The following is a 19,686-nucleotide window of genomic DNA, read 5'->3' as shown; positions in this document are numbered from 1 at the left end:
AAAAATTAAATATAGTCTCAACAGTTTCCTGCTCGTATTGAAAGACAGATTAGATAAGTGATCGGTTATTACCAGCTCCAAAGAATATAGTTTTCAGTTGGTTCCTAGAGGCACTATATTAATTACAAAGAAAGATTCATTAAATAGCTAATGAATGGTGGGCTGAATCCGTTTTACATGAGCTCATATCAGAGAAAATTTACAACAGATTCTCTTTTGATTGATATCCTCGCTCTTGTCTGCAGGGGAAAGATTCCAAGCTGCAAGTTACAACACATTGAGGTTTAGAACTTTAACTTTCATAGCTAGTGCAGTCTGCATATCAAGAGAGATGACAAATATTTCCTGAAAACAATAGAAGAGCAAAATAGAAGAGCCACTGGTTTCTAGAACTCAAAAAAAATCAGCCGATGGACGTAATGGATGATCAAAAAATAATCTAAACTTGGTGGATGAAATCCTGGCTTCATTGAAGTCAATGGCAAGAGTTCCATTGACTCAAAGGCAGATTTCACCCCAGGTGCCTGCTTAGAAAGTTTAGTATTTTGCAAAAACAAATCCCAGGGTTGCTTGAACTTTGTGGGCAGAAAGAGTTGAAAAACTGCTGAAGTGTAGTGACAATTCAAGTTGCTGCAACGAGAATTAACCTGACAGATGATTACTGGGTTTTCCAGAAAGGAAGGATGATAAGCTTCATTTCGCAGACTCTTTGCCTCACTCAGCTCTACGGTCACACCTTTTGCTTTCAGGAAATAGGCTATTTTCTTTAACATTAAAACTTCCATATCAAGAGTATCTAAATGCTTGGCAGCATTCTACAACATAAAAGGCATTGTTGTATTGCAAGTGAAGTTATTCTGGTGACAGCAAAACCATCCACTGCACCTTCAGAAAGGAAATATAGTTTTGAATAAACCAAAGCAATACAGCTGTGGATCTGAACATACAGTCCTTTCTCTCACAAATACCTACCTGAGTAGTACATCACTGAAGTCAAGTAAGGTGAGTGTTGCTTGATGAATGAGGATTGCTCATGTTAGTAAAAGTTGCGAGATTAGGCCCCATGGTATGTTCCTACTATCACCTGCTTTGACAGTTACCAGGCATCTACAAGCTCTTTTGAGTCATGCATTCTACATTAGGGGTCAAATTCAGGGCCTAGACACTTAATGCAGATGTATAAGCATACTGATTAAGCAATAACCTTCAGATAAGTCCTTATTCTGACTGTCACAACAGTAGATACACAGGAAACTCACTTTCAGTGTGTTTCACACCTCTCTTCTCCCTTCCCCCCCTCCCACGCCTGCACCCGGTCTACAGAGTATACGAGCCTATCATGGCTACCCTTTAAGGATAGCTCAAGTGGTAGAGGCTTATGCTTTTAGCTCTTGAGATCTTGGGTTAAATACCCAGGCAATTACCTATACTGGAAGTTTATGGCACACCATCTTCAAATAGCCATACACTGAGATTACTTGTTCCAGGATCCTGATTAATTTCAAGAAGAGAGGATACATAGTGAGTCCCAATCCCAGCATCCGCCATAGAATGCTTCCTCCTTTGGCACCAAGCATCGAAGGTCTGCAGAGTATGGTTTCCTACAGGTTTGGGATGAGGGCATGAAGTTAGGCCTCTTCTCAGCTACAGCTTTATGGGCTTGTTCCTATGTACAGCTTGAATTTGGCTACTTTTGCTGATCCCTCACCCTCTTGTGTTGCAGCTGTTGCTGTCAATTCTTCTACCACCTGCTACCTGTTAACAGGACTTAAAGAAAAAACTACCTATAAAGTACAAATTTCAGGAGTCACCACTGCAGGAGAAGGAGCCCAAAGTCGTTCACAGTTTTTCACTACTCTGAAATATGGTACCGTGAAGTTCTTTGTGTGACTGTGCTGTGCTGCATTGATTCATACCATAAAAATCGGTTGTGGTATTTTATTCCAAAACCTCAGTCCTGGGCAATATTAGCCATGAGTAGAACAACCTGTAAAACTGAAAGACAGAGCTAGGGAAAGGGTGACATTCCCCTACAGCTTTTTGCCTCTTTGACCTGAAGGACGGGTAAACATGATAGACTCCCATGAACTCTCTTCAGGAGACAAGCAATGAGGGAGGCCTATAATTTCATTCCGGTCAGTTTTTGTACAGCGCAAAAACAAACAAACAAATAAACCCACACACCTAGGGCTTGAAGCAGACAGAAATGGGAAAGGAATTAAAATTCCCCTGCAAACATGAAATGGTTCATCATCAACTTAAACCAACTTTCATATGAGAACACTTGGATATAAATTGGCCATGAATAAATTTTAGGCTGGAAGTTAGAAGAAGGTTTCTATAAACCCTCAGAAGAGTGAGGTTTCAGAACAGCCTCCCAACAGGAATAGTGGGGGGCAAACAACCTAACTAGTTTTAAGAATGAACTAGATACGTTTTAGTGGGATTTAATGACTGGGTTGCTTGGGAGGAGGGGTAGGCTGGGCTTGGTGGCCCAAAGGGTTCCTTTTGGGTTAGTTTTATGTTCCTAAATCTCATGCAGGACTTTAGCTGGTCAGCTGTAGATGTCAGGAAGGAATTCCTTCCTTCCCACCCATTCCTGGCATAATCAGAGTTTTTTCCCCTCCCTCTTCCGATGCTTCAGAGATGACTATGCCCAGATGGGACTCTGGAAAAGGTGGGCTAGTGCACTGAGGCTGTGTAGAGAATTTTCTTTACCGTTCACTTGGCTGGTGGGTCTTCCTCACATGCTCCGGGTCACTGATTGCCAGATTTGGGGTCAGGAAGGAATTTCTCCCCCAGGTCATGTTGGCAGGGAACCTGGGGTAGGGGGTTGGTTTGATTTGGGTTTTCACCTTCCTCTGCAGCATGGGGCACAGGTTCCTTGCTAGAATCGTCTGGATATATCTCACCAAATCTGGATATATCGCACCAAATCAATTCCCTGCCATTGCAGGGGCTTCGGACATTGGTTTGCCTCAGTCCCTTGTACTCTCTACCTGTGGCACATAATAGTTTAGTCTCCTGAGGGCTGTATTACATTAGTTTAATCGCTAGGTTATTAGGTTCAATGTAGGGATAACTGGGTGGGTTTCTGTAGCTCGTAATGTTCAAGAGATCAGAGTACATGATCTGCCGGTCGCTTCTAGCCTTAAAAAACTGTGACATGCTGCTGCCAAGGAATCAAGCTTGGTACAATCAGTGAGTAAAGCAAGGACACACTGTTTGTATCAGATTCTATTTGCACTAACTTTCAAATGAATTTGACCGGTTACTGACATGGCTGGTTAAAAAAAAAACAAATTTTGTAAAGAGAAAAACTCAGCGTTTTTATTTTGAAGTGTTCATTTTTTCAAAGTTTCACAGTTTACTCATTTAAAAATATGAAAAATTATCAAAATGGATGATGTATTGTTTACCAAAATCCTTTTTTTGGAACTAAAAAAATTTACAATACCTATTTAAGAAAAAATAATTCAGCCAGCTTTATTGCAAGTGTTGTTTGTGTCCACACAAAACTTAGTTAATACTCAGTTCTAATCATGCATTGACCACGTCAACAACATAGGCTAGCATATGATTATCTTCCAGTAGCTAGGCTAAAATGCTGTTGGTTTTGCTGAGTACACAGGACTCTCTACCTGCCATCTAGGTAACCAAGATGACATGTACTTCCTTACAGCTCTGTGCTGATGGTGGTCTTTGTGCATCTCCTCTGGGCACTCAGAAAGGGGGCAGAAAGGGAGAAAGAAAGGGGTCTCTAGCAATACTTTCCCAGAAATTGTTGATACAAATAATGGTAGGCCGGGTAGTAGGTGTAGTTGCACAGCCACAGTTGACATGGTTGTGTTGTGAATAAAGCTGCCTTTTTGTTGTAACCAGGTCAAATTAGCAGGTCATCAGCTGATTACAGAATCAAAGTTATAGTTATAGGGGACAAAAGAGAAGATCCTTGGACCAAAATGGCTCCTGGTTTAATTTAGGGCTACTTTAAATTATGCTGGTTGAAGCAATCTCATAATCTGGGGCTACAGATCTGGCCCATAGCTTAGATGGGACCTTACAAGACAGAATACTCCCTACTCCACCCACTTTTTATATAGCTCCTTTCTATGGTCAGTGTGTGGATTTAAAGATTTATCATTCAGTCATGTGTGGAACTTGAAATTAGTTTTATATTGATTTGATTGTGACTAAGCTCACAGGAATCCCATGCTATAACTGTGAGGTTTATGCTTTGTGCAAAGATAATTCCATTCCGTTCCAGTCTCTCAAAACCTGGTCCCATAAGTGATTTACTTCTCTATTTATCTCCCATCAGATAAAGGGGAATTTGAAGGTATTGTTGCTGCCCTTTGTCTTGGCATCATATCCACCATGTTTTTTCTACCCATCATTTGTTCTTTGATGCTTAGAAGGTAAGAGGGTAATATTAATTGGGCTATTGCACAGCATAAGTACATTTTACTGACCTTGCACATTCTGTAGTGTTGAGTCATGTCTTATTTTTGCACAATTGGTCTTTCTAATTTGAAATTAGAAATGACAAATCCTTATGAGACAGGATGCAAAAAAGCAAGTTATACTGATAATTTACTCAATACTTGTGGTTTTGGAACAGTATTAACAAACCAAGAATGTGCAAGCTACAGATGACTAAAGAGGCTTCTTTGCCATAAACTTAGAATGTTTTAGTCTTTGATACAGCTGCCAGTCCAGTTACAATCTCAGACATCAATGGGATAAGTATGTAATACTTCCTACTGTCCCAAAAATAGATAAAAGTTCTTATGCAAGGAATAATTGTCAAATTGATTATTATGGCCCATATTTCCTGATGGACTGGGATCATCCATTTCCTATTACAGTAGGACTGTGGATTGATTGTTCAGTGCCACGTACAGATGGATATAATTTAGAAAGCCCAGCTAACCTAATAGTGCATCAACTCCCACTAGTGCACATCTGGGACATAATCTCATACCACCCGCAACATTATGTTAAATGAGTGAAGAGGAAACAATGAGGGGAAGAAGACAGGGATAACAACACACCTGTTGAGATGTGATGGTGGTTTTTCCCATTTTGTGAGGAACTACTTTCTATAGTGGAAGAATGTTGCATAACATCCCCTCCCCCCAAAAACTGTCTTTTTAAAATATTATTTTTACAAAATGCAAACTGAAGGAGCTATAATCTAATAAATAAAATAATAATAATAATAATAAACCATGACTGGTTGCACATTAGTAAACTATTGTTGTGCATCTGAAAATGCACCAATAGTCTACTAATACAAAACCTGTCATAGATTACGATAAGGAAACCCTGGAACCCTGCCCCCATCTCTGTTTTCTCTGCTTTAACTACCTCTCTTGTCATTATCAGACTTGACTGGTGCTGAGTGACTAGACCAGACAAGATGTCAAAACCATGGCCCTAAGGTCAAATATGGTCCATGGCATGATTTATTCTGGTCTACTGCTCCATCACAACCCTTCTCCCTGCAGCAACTACTCATCCTTGCTGGCCTCTCTCTGGCTTATTGCTACTTTCAGAATGAATTTGAGGCTCATTGGTATCTGTTCTGTAGCCGGAGGGGACAGCTTAAGTTTGTGTAGGCCAGAATCAGGGCACTGGGAAATAGTGTGTCAAATCATGTGAACATGATTTCCAGTTTGGAGCATTCCAAAGTTAAAAAAAAAAAACCCTGAAGAGTGACCCTGCCCTTTGCATGGGGGGGGGGGGGGGAGAATAAATATATATAAAAAAAAATGTTTAAGGTGCCACAAACCTACATAACAGTAGTTTCTGTTGTTTCTGACAGGATATTTTTGGAGGGTGGGAGTGGGGGGCAGGGTGGAGGTCTAAGAAAATGAATTCACTCAGTCACATGAGCTACACTGATTTCATAAAAAGTGCATCTAAAGGGAGAGCAGACAGAGAGCTTGAACTCCTTCAGTGACTCCAGGAAGGCTCTCAGCTCACGAGAGCAGAGTCAGAAAATGTTTATACATCCAACAAAATACAATCTAGCTTTGACTTACTGCACTGATAATATTAAAGTGAATAATTAAAAAAAAAACACATACGAAGTGCTATTGTGCCGATTTCATATACAGAGAGAATTGAGGCCAGGAGATTCTCAATAGTGGACAAGTTAAATTAATTCTACTCACACTGACTTCAATAGGAGCAGAGTTAGGCCAACATTAATTGCTTTTGAAATTCCTTCCCTGCTTCCACATTTTGCTCTCCGCCATTTCCACTGGAAAATAATTGCCAGGAGCTCCATTATTGTTATGGCAGTGCCAAACTAATCAAGATGGAGCCTTGTGTTGCTCGGAGCTATATGGAGGTAGTCTCAGTCCCTGTTCTGAGAAGCTTACAGTCTAGGATGACCCATATGAAAGTTGGGATGGGAGGGGTGATGACATTCTAGGATGTAACTTTTATATACATATTGTAATAGAGACTTACCCAATCTGGCTCTGGGCTGGTCTCCTGCCTCAGTTTCCCCTTGCCTGGAAATGGCTCTTTCTGCCTTCGCCTTCTAGTCAAGTCAAAAGTCCACTCCTTCTGGAGTATAAGCCAAGTCCAAACACACACAAGTCTTCCATGCCAGACTCACCTGACACAGTCCTTCTATCAAGGGTTCATCTTCTCTTCCACACTACACGCATTCAGCATTACCCTTCTCCTGGGCTCAGCTGTATCCTTCCTGGGCTCTAGTCTGTCCTTTCATCCACCCTTCATTCACAGAGTTCACTGCATCACCTCAACAGGTGGCAGTATAAAAAAAAAAAGTCACTCCTGGCTTCCCTTAATAGTTTGGGTGCGGGAGGGGACTCCAGGCTGGGGCAGGGGGTTGGGGTATGGGAGGGTGTTTGGGGTCTTGGCAGTGCTTACCGTGGCTCCCGGAAGCGGCCGCCAGGTCCCTGCAGCCCCCAGATGCATGGGTGGCCAGGGAGGCTCCGCGTGCAGCCTACGCACCCGCAGGCGCCATTCCCACAGTTTCTACTGGTTGTGGTTCGTGGCCAATGGAAGCTGTGGAACCTCCCTAGCTGTCCATGCATCTAGGGGCTGCAGGGACCTGGCAGCCGCTTCCAGGAGCCACACAGAGCTAGGGCAGACAGGGAGCCTGCCTTAGCCCTGGGCCCCCGCTACACCGCCGACTGGACTTTTAATGGCCCAGTCGGCAGTTCCGACCGGAGTTGCCAGGCATTCCAGTTGAAAACCGGATGCCTGGGAACCCTAGTGAGCCAAAAATGGCACAGATGTATCTGAGCCCCAACCCTCTTAAAGGCCCAGTTCACTCTGTGGCATGTATATTTATTTCCATTTTAGATTAGTTTTGTATTTATATAAAATAGTATCACTTTTCCCCATCTGCCCCTCAGTTTAACCATCAAATACTGTCTGATTTCTTGTCGGTCTGGAGGCTTAGTTTGAACACATACATGGTAAAGTTAGCCAGAGTTAGAGGTGGATAGCTTAGTAGGGCTTTTGAAAGCTTGTTATTTCTCAGGTCCCAAGTTCAATAAGAGATTATAAACCACTGAGAGATGGTATTCATGAAGGCCCTCAGCTGAAACTAATTTGAACAAGGCTCATTAATTTGGTTTTACCTTGGAAAAGCACCACAGTTTTTCTCCCACCACTAATCCTAGTAGGATTTAAGCACAGAGGCAGACATACTATCTGAGCCCTGAAAAATGCAGCTAGAATTTGGATTTTATATCAAGTCTGCATGAGGAAGTACCTATTGCTCTACAGCTAGTTCACTGAATACCATGTCTGATCCTTCAGTCAAGATAGGTGGAGCTCCCATTGTGTCTGAGTCCTAAGCAAGGGGTGACATGGGCTAATATGCCAAGATAGCTCTGCTGCACTCTGCCTTCTAGTCCCTAGGCCTCCACAGGTTTGTAGCATCATGGGGGAGGAGCAGATGCTTGCTTTTGGGGGATGGGCAGATTTCTAAATGGAAATCTATCTATAAGTTGCTACTGGTAAAACAAGCCTAACCTGCAAGGGAGGAAAGGGGGTTGGAGGAGCCATGAAATAGTGGTGGATTAAAGAAAGAGAAAGCTGATATGTAGTATAGATGGGAAGAGAGTCACATGCTGATGGCCTTCATAGCTCTTGTTAATTACACTAAATAATTGTGCATCAGTAACTCACTAACTTACTGTGAAAATATGGACTATAGTTTTGGACCTCCAATTTTTGTGTGTCTTGTTAATAGCTGCTATAAGACATCCTGGTCTGATGTGCATGAAAACACTGATAAACTATGTACATGACTTGTGATGAAAACAGAAGTATATGAAGGCTCAGTTATTTAATTGGCTCCTCAGTTTAATAAGCATGTCTTTCCAGGTCAAGAAAATTGTGCTGGCCAACTTTACCAAGTCCAAGAGAGAGCAGCGCTATCCAAGATGTGGCAAGAATCATTCCACGGGTATGAAAAGTGTTTATGAATGGGCCCTTTCAGTGAATTACAGCAGCACTGATTACTAGCATCTTCTCTTTTTAATTGTGCCTGGTAAATGTACAGCATTAAAGATCTAGCTGAAGCTCTGATAGTATTAGGAATGTAGTGTCAGGCTTTTACAAGGGATTTTCCTACTCCGTTTTAAAAAGGTTTTATTGATTTTTCCCCCCCAAGCATTATGCAATATGCACTAAGGCAAATGTGTGAAAAACAAAGACAAAACCATGAAGTAACTCAAAAGGGGGTGGGGGGAGTTACATTTTTTTGACTTAAACAAAGTCCATTATGTAAGAGCCAATAATCACCAGGATTGATGGTTACTTGAGAAATCCAGAGTGTGAAAGTTCATGTGAATCTGGAATTGTTCAAATCCACAATTAATAGAATCCCCAAATATATGAAAGTTAGATAAAATATTTTGATCCAAATTCACAACTGCATCACAAAGGAGCTGGTTTCTGCTATCTGATTCTGGGACCAGTTCTTCACTGACCTCAGCTTCAGCACACTTTTGAGGGCTTTGGGGTTGCTCTAACTAGACAGAGAGTAATCGCAGCAAGAGATTGTCTACCAACCAAGTATTGCCAGAACTCAGTAGGGTGCTCAAGTCATGCCCTTTCTCTATCTACACATGCCTGCCATATGCCATCTGCTGGGGCAGGGGCCAGAGGAGCTGGCTACATCAGTTCTGTGTCAGCAAATTGCTAGCTAGAAAGATCCATTCTTCAGGGTTTAAGAAATCTCTAGCTTGTATGCTGTCAGGTTTCTTGCACCTTCCTGTGAAGCATCCGGTGCTGGCCAATGTCTAAGCTAGGATACTGGACTAGAAGCACCATAGGTCTGATCTAGTATGGCAGTGTTTATGATCATATCCTACTGTGTTCCATAGCAGAGTGGATCTGATCCTTTCTTGTTTTGTTTTTTTGTTGTTTTTAACACTTCCAGATTTTTACAAAGTACAAGTAGATAAAGTAGCATGTTCATGGTCAGTTAGAACCATAGAAGATTAGGTTTGGAAGAGACCTCAGGAGGACATCTAGTCCAACCCCCTGCTTAAAGCAGGACCAACCCCAACTAAATCATCCCAGCCAGGGCTTTGTCAAGATGGGCCTTAAAATCCTCTAAGAATGGAGATTGCACCACTTTCCTAGGTAACCCATTCCAGTGCTTCACCACCCTCCTAGTGAAATAGTTTTCCTAATATCCAACCTAGACCTCTCCCACTGCAACTTGAGACCATTACTCCTTGTTCTGTCATCTGCCACCCCTGAGAACACCCTAGCTCCATCCTCGTTGGAACCCCCCTTCAGGTAGTTGAAGGCTGCTATCAAATCCCCCCTCACTCTTCTCTTCTGCAGACTAAATAAGACCAGTTCCCTCAGCCTCTCCTCGTAAGTCATGTGCCCAGCCCCCTAATCATTTTTGTTGCCCTCCGCTGTACTCTCTCCAAATTTGTCCACATCCTTTCTGTAGTGGGGGGCCCAAAACTGGAAGCAATACTCCAGATGTCGCCTCACCAGTGCCGAATAAAGGGGAATAATCACTTCCCTCAATCTGCTGGCAGTGTTCCCACTAATGCAGCCCAATATACTGTTAGGCTTCTTGGCAACAAGGGCACACTGCTGACTCATATCCAGCTTCTCATCCACTGTAATCCCCAGGTCTTTTTCTGTAGAACTGCCGCTTAGCCAGTCGGTCCCCAGCCTGTAGCAACGCATGGGATTCTTCCATCCTAAGTGCAGGACTTTGTACTTGTCCTTGTTGAACCTCATCAGATTTCTTTTGGCCCAATCCTCCAATTTATCTAGGTCCCTCTGTATCCTATCCCTACCCTCCAGTGTATCTACCTCCCCCCACAGCTTAGTGTCATCCACAAACTTGCTGAGGGTGCAATCCATCCCATCATCCAGATCATTAATGAAGCTGTTGAACAAAACCGGCCCCAGGACCGACTCATGGGGCACTCCGCTTGATACCGGCTGCTAACTAGACATCGAGCTGTTGATCACTACCCACTGAGCCCGACAATCTAGCCAGCTTTCTATCCACCTTATAGTCCATTCATCCAATCCATACTTTTTTACGTTGCTGGCAAGAATACTGTGGGAGACCATATCAAAAGCTTTGCTAAAGTCAAGATATATCACATCCACCACTTTCCCCATATCCACAGAGTCAGTTATCTCATCAGAGAAGGCAATCAGGTTGATCAGGCATAACTTGCCCTTGGTGAATCCATGTTGATTTTTCCTGATCAACTTCTTCTCCTCCAAATGCTTCAAAATGGATTCCTTGAGGACCCGCTCCATGGTTTTTCCATGGACTGAGGTGAGGCTGGCCACTCTGTAGTTCCCTGGATTCTCCTTCTTCCCTTTTTTTAAAGATGGGCCCTATATTTGCCTTTTTCCAATTGTCTGGGACCTCCCCTGATCGCCACACGTTTTCAAAGATAATGGCCAATGGCTCTGCAATCACATCAGCCAACTCCCTCTGCACCCTCGGATGCAGCGCATCCAGCCCCATGGATTTGTGCATGTTCAGCTTTTCTAAATAGTCCTTAACCTGTTCTTTTACCACTGAGGGCTGTTCACCTCCTCCCCATACTGTGATAACCAGTGCAGCAGTCTGGGGGCTGACTTTATCTGTGAAGACTGAGGCAAAAAAAGCATTGAGTACTTCAGCTTTTTCCACATCTGTCACTAGGTTGCCTCCCCCATTCATTAACTAACTTCCAGCCTAAAATTAATTTCACTATAGTCAGAGCGCTCACATAATTGCTTCAAGTCACGAACGAACACTGTCAAGTAAATCAGTAGTAAATTCCTAGAAGAAATAAAGGAGTAAAGGAGATCAAGCATAGGATTAAAAGTACCTACCATATATACTTGTTCATAAGCTGAATTTTTTTTAGTAAAAAAGGGAAGCATCAGAGAAAGGGGTCGGCTTATGAATGGGTATAGAGAGGTGGAGAAGTGGGCCACAGCCCCACCTCCCCAACATAGGGGGCAAGGAGTGGCAGCACAGCCAGCAGAAACAGAAGGGAAGAGGCGGGGCCACAGTCTCTCCACTTCTAGCCACGCTTTTCTCCCCCCAACCTCTGAAGCAGCTGCAGCTCCGTGGCTGGCAGGCTGCGGCCGTGCCGCCCGGCCTGCCGGAGCAGCTCCAGCCAAGCCAGGGACATCTTCCCCTGGCCCTCCCCAGCTAAGGTGGGAAGGGATGGGATAGGGAGAGTGTGGGGGTCCCGGGCTAGGGGTAGGACAGGGAGAGGTTACACGGGGAGGGGTCATGTGGAGGGTGGTCACAGGGATTACTCCCTTGACCCCCAGCTTCTCCACCCCAAAAAATTTCCCCACCAGAATCACTTTAAGGGACAATTATGGAGTAACTTAACCACAGGAAAGTTTTTGTTCCTAACCTCAGACTGCTAGAGGATGCCTTATGCCAAGAAACAGGCAGATTTAATGGCACTTATATTTGTAAGGTTACAAAAATGATATTATATGGGATCAATATAATATATAATATTTTTTATCTTGGAAGACTCTAACTCAATGTTATCTTGTAGCAATGAGTTCCACAGATAACTATGCATGGTGTAAAAAAACAAAAGCATTTCCTTTGATCACTTTTAAGTTCGCCTTTCTATTTCACTGGATGTACCTTTGTTCTTGCATAATGCATAATGAGGGAAGTCTGAAGTCTGTTCTTACTGCTTTTCAGATTCAGTTAAACAGTCTTCATTTTCTCTTCATCTCACTCGTATGTGTATTGCCATTGAAGTCAGTAGGGCTATACACTTAAGCAAGATGATCAGGATTTTGCACTAGTTCATCAACCTGCAGGCGATTATATATATATATATATATATATATGTGCATGCTACTCCTGCGTGACTGCACACCTGCAGAAAACACCCCCCCCCCCCCCCGCAGAATTTATGTGCTTCCCTGACAAAAATGGCAGGGAATTAAAAGAAAGCCACGCGGGGGTGGGGAGGGGGGGAAATGACCATGGGTGCAGTTTGGGGGGCAAGGCATGGAGGGGAACATGGGATTAAGTGCCACTGCCCCGCCTCATTTCTGTCCAGCTGAAGGAGGCTACCTCTCAGCTTTGCCGACTCTGCAGCTGAAAGCTGCCTCCTGAGTCCTAGTGCCAGTCATGCTCCATTCCTCTTCTGTGTGCTGGTAGTCTTCCTGTTTTCTGTGCAACAGTGAGTGCCCGCAGTAGGGCTGGGTAAGAGGGGGTTGGGCAGTGGGGAAGGAAGTGGGGTGGGAATAGGGCAGGGGGAGGGGGCAGAAAAGGGTAATCATGGGGGGAAGCAGGAGCCCGGCATGCGGCATCCCCTTGGCAGCAGCTGGGACTCTCCCATTAAGCAGGCCCATCACACCCTCACCCTGATAAGCCCTATCCCCCTACACCTGGACCCCTCTGATGAGCCTCCCACCCCACTGATCCCCAACCAGCTGCACCTGGATTTCCACCCCCATCAAGCCCCACTTCCCCAGCACCCAGACCTCCCACTGAGTCCCCCTACACCCAGACCTGCCTTGCTGAGGCCCATCTCCCCACAACCCCTTGCTAAGCCCCAACTACCTTCACCTGGATCCCTCCACACTAGGATCCTGCTAGGCTGAGCCAGCCACCCATACCTGGTGCATCTGGCGCAGAGGGGCAGGGCCCCGGGGTGTTTCTGGGGCAGACGTGACCCTTGCACTGTGTCAGGGTTGGGTGCAGCCTCACTTGTGAGTTCCTCTACCAAGGTAGGTGGGAGCTTCAGGGTGATCTCCCACCTCAATGCAGCCAGTGGCCTGTGCTCCTCACTGCCATGCCGGAGCCACATTTATTTATTGATCAATAAAATTTGCAGAATTTTTAAATATTGTGTGCATAATTTTGAATATTTTGGCACAGAGTAGAGTAATAATATGCAGCTCATGCTTCTTCCTCATATGTTAATGCATCTTCCAGTTAGGAATTTGTGGAAAGCTTATTCTGGACTCATAAGGTAGAGTGGTACAGCTGTTATCCAGTTGTCACCACTGGTGTATGTCAGACCATTCCATAAACCATGGAATATCATCAGTGCCTGAATATGCAATCTCAGTTTTCAGAGATGCAGAAATCTTGTAGATTAGCTGGGTCCAACAAAAATACACACACAATATGCAGGTCTTTATTCAAAACAGGACAGATTCTGAATGTGCTGAGGTACCTGCTGAACCAACTACCACTGCTGGTAAGAAAAACCTTGACATTTTATGTAGGAGTGGTGAGGTTTCATAGAAAGCTAAGCCCTGGCTGGGTGAATGGCCCAAAGTAGCAGTCATTCTTCCGCTCTTGAATGGGAATCAGAAAGAATGAATGAAATACAATCAAATCTTGATAATTTCTCAGGTCATCAATGCTGTAATTCACCTGTTCCACTTAAAATAAATGAAGAGGGAAGCAGTTACTGGTGGGTCAGAGAACATGACATCCAGTCTGTAATTTAAGATAGATAATGGAAAAACCAAGGCAGTGTCACCAGAAAGGAAGGATGCTATTTATGGACTCTAAAAAGCCTTTCTATTCTGTGTGTTTTGTGATAGTTTCTATGGCTCTAATAGGACACACACATTTCTAAGCAGGTAGTACTTGGCTTTACATCACACACTGCTCTGCAGTTTAGCCAGCCGAAATATACACAATCTTTACCTAGACCAAAGCGATAGTGAAGTGAATAGAAGGCACTGCAGATGGACGTTGATATCAAAGGGTAGTTAGGCAGAATTGCACTGTTCAATTCAACCTGTTAAATGTTGATATCAGCATGCAAATCACACATATCGATAGTTATAGGGCCCTGCAATATACATTTTATTAGTTATGTGTTACCTACTTCACCTCACGTTAACAATGAAGAGATGGAGAATATGGTCCTCTTGGGCAGAAATATTTATTTCCTTAATTAGGTTCCTCATACGGATGCACATTGTAAATGGAATTTAAAGATTAAATAAAATAGCTTGGCCAGCTTGATTAAACAAGAAAGTAATAGCTGCGGCCATGCTGCCCATTAACTGACTGTTTTTCTGTTGCTCAGTATTAGTAAATTATTTATTTCAATATTGTAAGTTTACACTATGTGCAGAAACATGCAATTATTTTTTTCTTTCCATTTCATCTTGTTTGTAGGCTAACCAGGGACCCACTTCAAGGCTGTTGCTTCAAACACAAACAGACAATGATACTACCAGCCTTCATGTGATAGAAGAGGATTCAAAGGCTTCTTTGAAGCTGCAGCCCTTTATTGAGGACACAGAAGACAACAGTGAGTGTAATGCAGGCCAGTCTGAAAGTGCTAGTGGTAGCCCAGACATCTGTCCAAGTCTTTTGAAAATCCCTGAAAAAGCAACTGCAACCGAAAAAGAAAGAGTCAGCTCTAGCATGAGGGCACCTCTCCTGAATGATTACACCAGCATGGAATTCAGTCAGAAAGCCATGCTAAGTCTGGCGCTGAATCTCCCTCCATGGGCTGCCCATCCTCATATGGAGGGGAAACTGAACAACAGGCCAGGAAAAGTGGAGCAACACACACTGTTTACGCCTCAAGACTATGTGAAACAGAGCCAGGTGGTGTTTACGCCAACTGGACCAACACTGATGGAAGAAACCAGTTTGAGCTGAGGTGTCTCAATGCCTCTCTGTGACATAGGATCAAGCCCCAAAACCTTTGATGCTTGATCGGAGCAGTTACAATATTGTAGGATGGTGATTCTGTGAGTGTTGACGCTTCTTTGCTTTAATAAGTTCCACAGCTAAAGTGGTTCGTGTGTATAGTTACATTAGCCATTTCAGGCCCTTGCTCTTACCACAAATCATGCTCAACTAACTCTTACAGGCACGACATGGACAAAGCTCCAGTCTGAGTCCTCAAAAGATTTTCCATCTGGCTATGGCTCCTTGCTACTTTGAGTCTGATTATTTGTCAGTGTTAATGTAGTAAATGCAATGTGGTCTCGTGACTCAACTGCAGCACTGGTAGACAAGACCCCTTGATTCTAGGCCCAGCCTTGTTTTTGGTTTGCTGTAAGCAAGTCAAAATCTCCAAAAGTGACATCTAATTTTGGGTGAGCAATTTGAGATAACTAAGATCTGCTTTTCAGAGCTGGTTAACAAACCCCATCAAGCTGTTGGAAAGGAATCCAACCAACTTGTCTGTCTTTTGCATTTTGGGGCATTGTGGCAACTTTCTCAACGAGGTTCCTGTTCATTCCTTCCAAAAGATGTTCCTGATCATTGTGTGTTGGTCATTGTGAAGGGTACAGAAAATCCTCAATAGCGGGAGAGCAAGCTTTCAGCCATATCACACTAGGCTCTGATAGTCTTGGCTCTCACAAGCCAGGCACGGAATTTGCTCAGTATATGGATGAGACATCTTCAATGAAAACCTAAGTGGTTACTGTAAGTGATGTTAGTGAGTCAGACTCTTTGAGTCAATGATATATCAACCCCCCCAGGCAGATGTTTCGCTGGTAGAGGTGGCATCTTTAGGATGAGAAGGAAAGGAAAAAAAAGCCCTCATGGCCCTTGGAGACCCCGTGACACTTTCTGCAAGAGTGGGAATATTTGCTAGATAACTTAGCCAAACTCAGGAGGAGGAGGAAATGATTCCCTGAGTTCAGCACTTCACATTGATAAAGCACCTTACAGCCTGAAGTAGTGGTGCTATTGTGGGTGTGTTCCCCCTTTTGACTCAAGCAGCAAATCAAAGTTCAAGGCCCGTGGGTTGTTTCTACTAGGAAGAGAAAATAATAGAGGCAGGTATTTCTTTGATGCAATCCTGTTTATGTATACAGAATGTACAAAGTCCAGTTTCCATGAACAAAGGAGGAAGCAACAACAGAAGACAGAATCCTTTCTTTCATCCCATAGCCCCAACCCAAAACCTCTCTCTAGCTTCTTCCAGGGCCACATCATCAAACTCTCTCTGTCCTGAGTTTGTTCTCCCTCTCCCTCTCACTCACTCACTCACACACACACACACACACACACACACACACACTCTCTCCTTTCACCTAGATTGTAAGTTCCTGAGCTGACCTGCCTGTTCCTTTGTTTTGAGCTTGTTTAACTGTCTTTTACAGTTCTCTTAAGTGAAGGGTGACAGTTAAATCTGCAACCGGCATTATGATTTCCAGCTTTATATAAAATAGTTACTCACCTTCTTGTAACAGTTGTTCTTAGAGCTGTGTTGTTCATATCCATTCCAATCAGGTGTGCACATGCCGTGTGCACGACAGCTGGAAGATTTTTCCCCTAGCAGTATCCGTAGGGTCAGCCTGGGCGCCCTCTGGAGTCGCACCTTCCTGGCGCCCAATATAGGGCCCTGCTGACCCGACCCCCCTCAGTTCTTTCTTGCCTGGTACCCTGACAGTGGGGTAGGAGGATGAATATTGGAATGGACATGAACAACACATCTCAAAGAACAACAGTTATGAGAAGGTGAGTAACCGTTTTTTCTTTTTCAAGTGCTTGTTCATGTCAATTCCAATCAGGTGAATCATAAGCCCAAATTCAGGAGGCGGGGTAGGAGTTGTCCACCGACTGGAGTACCGCTCTACCAAAGGCTGTGTTGTCTCTGGCCTGCTGGGTAATTGCATAAAGTGTATATGGAGGATCATGTCATTGCCTAGCATATTTCCTGGGTAGGAACCTGAGCCAGGAAAGCCTCTGAACAGGCCTGCGCCCTGGTGGAGTGTGCAGTGATCAGAGGGCCCGGCACTCCTGCCAGGCTGCAGCACTCACAGATGCAGGACATGATCCACAACAAAATTTATTGAGAAGAGACTGGAAGACCCTTCATTCTGTCTACCACAGCCACAAATAGTTGAATGGACTTCCGGAATGGTTTTGTTCTTTCGACGTAAAAGGCTAGCGCTCTGCGAACATCCAAAGAGCGAAGCCTTTGCTCCCTGCCGCTTGAGTGCAGCATAGGATAGAATAGGGGTCAGCAACCTTTCAGAAGTGGTGTGCCGAGTCTTCATTTATTTACTTTAATTTAAGGTTTCACGTGCCAGTAATACATTTTAACGTTTTTAGAAGGTCTCTCTCTCTAAGTCTATAATATATAACTAAATTATTGTATGTAAAGTAAACAAGGTTTTTAAAATGTTTAAGAAGCTTCATTTAAAATTAAATTAAAATGCAGATCTTATCAGTTTAGTCCAGTGATTCTTAACCTGGGGTGCACACACCCCCTGGGGGTGCAGGATGCCCTTTCTGGGGGTGCAAGACATGCGAGATATTTTTTTAAAAGGTAAATCGTCGAAAACACAAATTAAGCACAGGCACATAAGTACAACTACTTTGTTTCATCAAACGTATGTATTTATTAACATTATACATGTTTTAACGATTACTGTAATATACAAAAAGTTTTTAAGTTTTCAAGTTTTTAAGCTAATTGTAATGTAATTTTTGATAAGGGCTGCAGAGTGCTGCGACCAGGCCAGAAGCAGAGCCCTGGGCTGGCTGCCAGTATCCCAGGCCGGCAGGAGGGCTGAGCAGGGCCAGAGGCCCGGACCACAACAAGCAGGGGGCTGGGCGCTGGAACCCCAGACCAGCAGCGAGGTGAACGGGGCCAGTGGCTGGTATCCCAGGCCGGCAGCAGGCTGAGCAGGGCCAATGGCCAGGACCCCAGCTGGCAAGGGGCCAGCGGCTGGAACCCCAGACCAGCAGCAGGCTGAGCAGGGCAGGGGGCTGGGAGCCAGAACCCCAGACCATCAGTGGGCTGAGCAGGGCCGGCAGACAGAACCCCAGACACGCGCCGCCGGTTGCCGACCCCTGGGATAGAACACTGGGAGGAAGATGTCCTGGTTGATGTGAAACAACCTTTGGTAGGAAAGCTGGATGTGGCCTGAGCTGAACCTTGTCCTTGTAGAACACCATATAAGGGGGCTCTGATGTTAGGGCCTTGAGCTCAGACACCCTCCTGGCTGAGGTTATTGTCACCAGAAACGCCACCTTGTATGAGAGGTAGAGCAGGGAGCACGTTGCTAGTGGTTCAAAAGGCAGCACCATCAGTCTGGAAAGGACCAGGTTGAGGTCCCAGGCCAGGACCGGCTGCCTGACATGTAGGTATAGTCTGGCGAGACCTTTGAGGAAACAGCTGACCATAGGGTTAGCAAAGACTGACCGGCCCTCTGAGCCTTGATGGAATGCAGAGATGGCAGCCAAGTGAACCCTTATTGATGACATGGACAACCCCTGCTGCTTGAGATGGAGGAGCTAGTCTAACGTAAGTGGCACAGAGGCAAGGATCCGTCTTAGCCAGCCAAGACTGCATCTTTTGTAATATTACTGTGAACCCTGTGACCAGAAAGCCAGCCAAAAGCCTTTACCTGACATACCAGTGTCAGGTTTGCCAAGTCTCAGAGTGCAAAAGGATGTGCTGACCCATGTGTCTTTAGCAGCAAGGTTGCAAGTAAAAATCAGCACCAGAGACAGAAACTATACTTTTTCTGTATCTTTAATAAAAGGTTAAAAAAATAATGGTGTGTTTGCAATACAACTAAGCAGGCCAAAGCCTTTGTACTCAACCCCCAAACCATGTTTAACTGTTTAGTGTTGTACAGTGACAGGCTCATGTTAACACCTTTGACTCTATTGTCCCACTTATTCCATTTAAATTAACACAACAGCATGCTCTGGGAAGAACAGTTGCCAAACTCTCACTCTCTGAAAGGGAGAAGCAAAATATATATGAAGCCAGAAAAGTTAACTGTAATAGTTTCATGGACTAAAATATTATTGCTATGCTGATTACTCATCTCTATATCAGGTTTGAATAGGACTGTGTTTTCTTGCTTAACAAGCTGCTTGTAGGGGATAGTGTCCTAGATGGACTCTAGCTAGTGGAGGTGATCTAGAGGCTAACATTTAGAGGAATTGGCAATTAGTGATCACATGCACTTTCAAGTGAGGGCATTTGGCTGCAGATTGTCAAAGTGATTTACAGTCTCAGGTCATTTATGGACTAATCTTTGTCACAAAAACATGTTTTTTTTCATCTTAGAGATTGCACACCTTTCCTTCATGCGCAGACCTAGCTACATTTATCCATGCTTTCATTTTACTTTAAGGTCAGTCTACAACAGCTCTCTATCTGGGCTCCCCCAAAGGCCATGTGGCATTCAGTGAGTGAGAAACAT

The 19,686-nt window shown here is 44.1% G+C and overlaps 1 protein-coding gene across 1 annotated transcript in view; it reads left to right on the top strand.

The window, feature by feature from the left end:
• LOC117878759 (interleukin-6 receptor subunit beta-like) overlaps positions 1-15,160 on the top strand; it is a 45,122-nt gene extending 29,962 nt beyond the window's left edge. The window contains exons 12-15 of the mRNA XM_034773192.1: positions 1,724-1,867; positions 4,322-4,418; positions 8,380-8,461; positions 14,669-15,160. Of these exons, the coding sequence (XP_034629083.1) occupies positions 1,724-1,867; positions 4,322-4,418; positions 8,380-8,461; positions 14,669-15,160 (815 nt within the window). The remainder of the gene's footprint in view (positions 1-1,723; positions 1,868-4,321; positions 4,419-8,379; positions 8,462-14,668) is intronic.
• The last annotated feature ends 4,526 nt before the right edge of the window (positions 15,161-19,686 follow it).

The sequence above is a fragment of the Trachemys scripta genome, chromosome 6 (genome assembly GCF_013100865.1).
Source record: "Trachemys scripta elegans isolate TJP31775 chromosome 6, CAS_Tse_1.0, whole genome shotgun sequence".
NCBI classification, from domain to species: domain Eukaryota; kingdom Metazoa; phylum Chordata; order Testudines; family Emydidae; genus Trachemys; species Trachemys scripta.
Note: the sequence above shows the minus strand (reverse complement) of the source record. Positions and strands in the feature narration are given on the sequence as shown.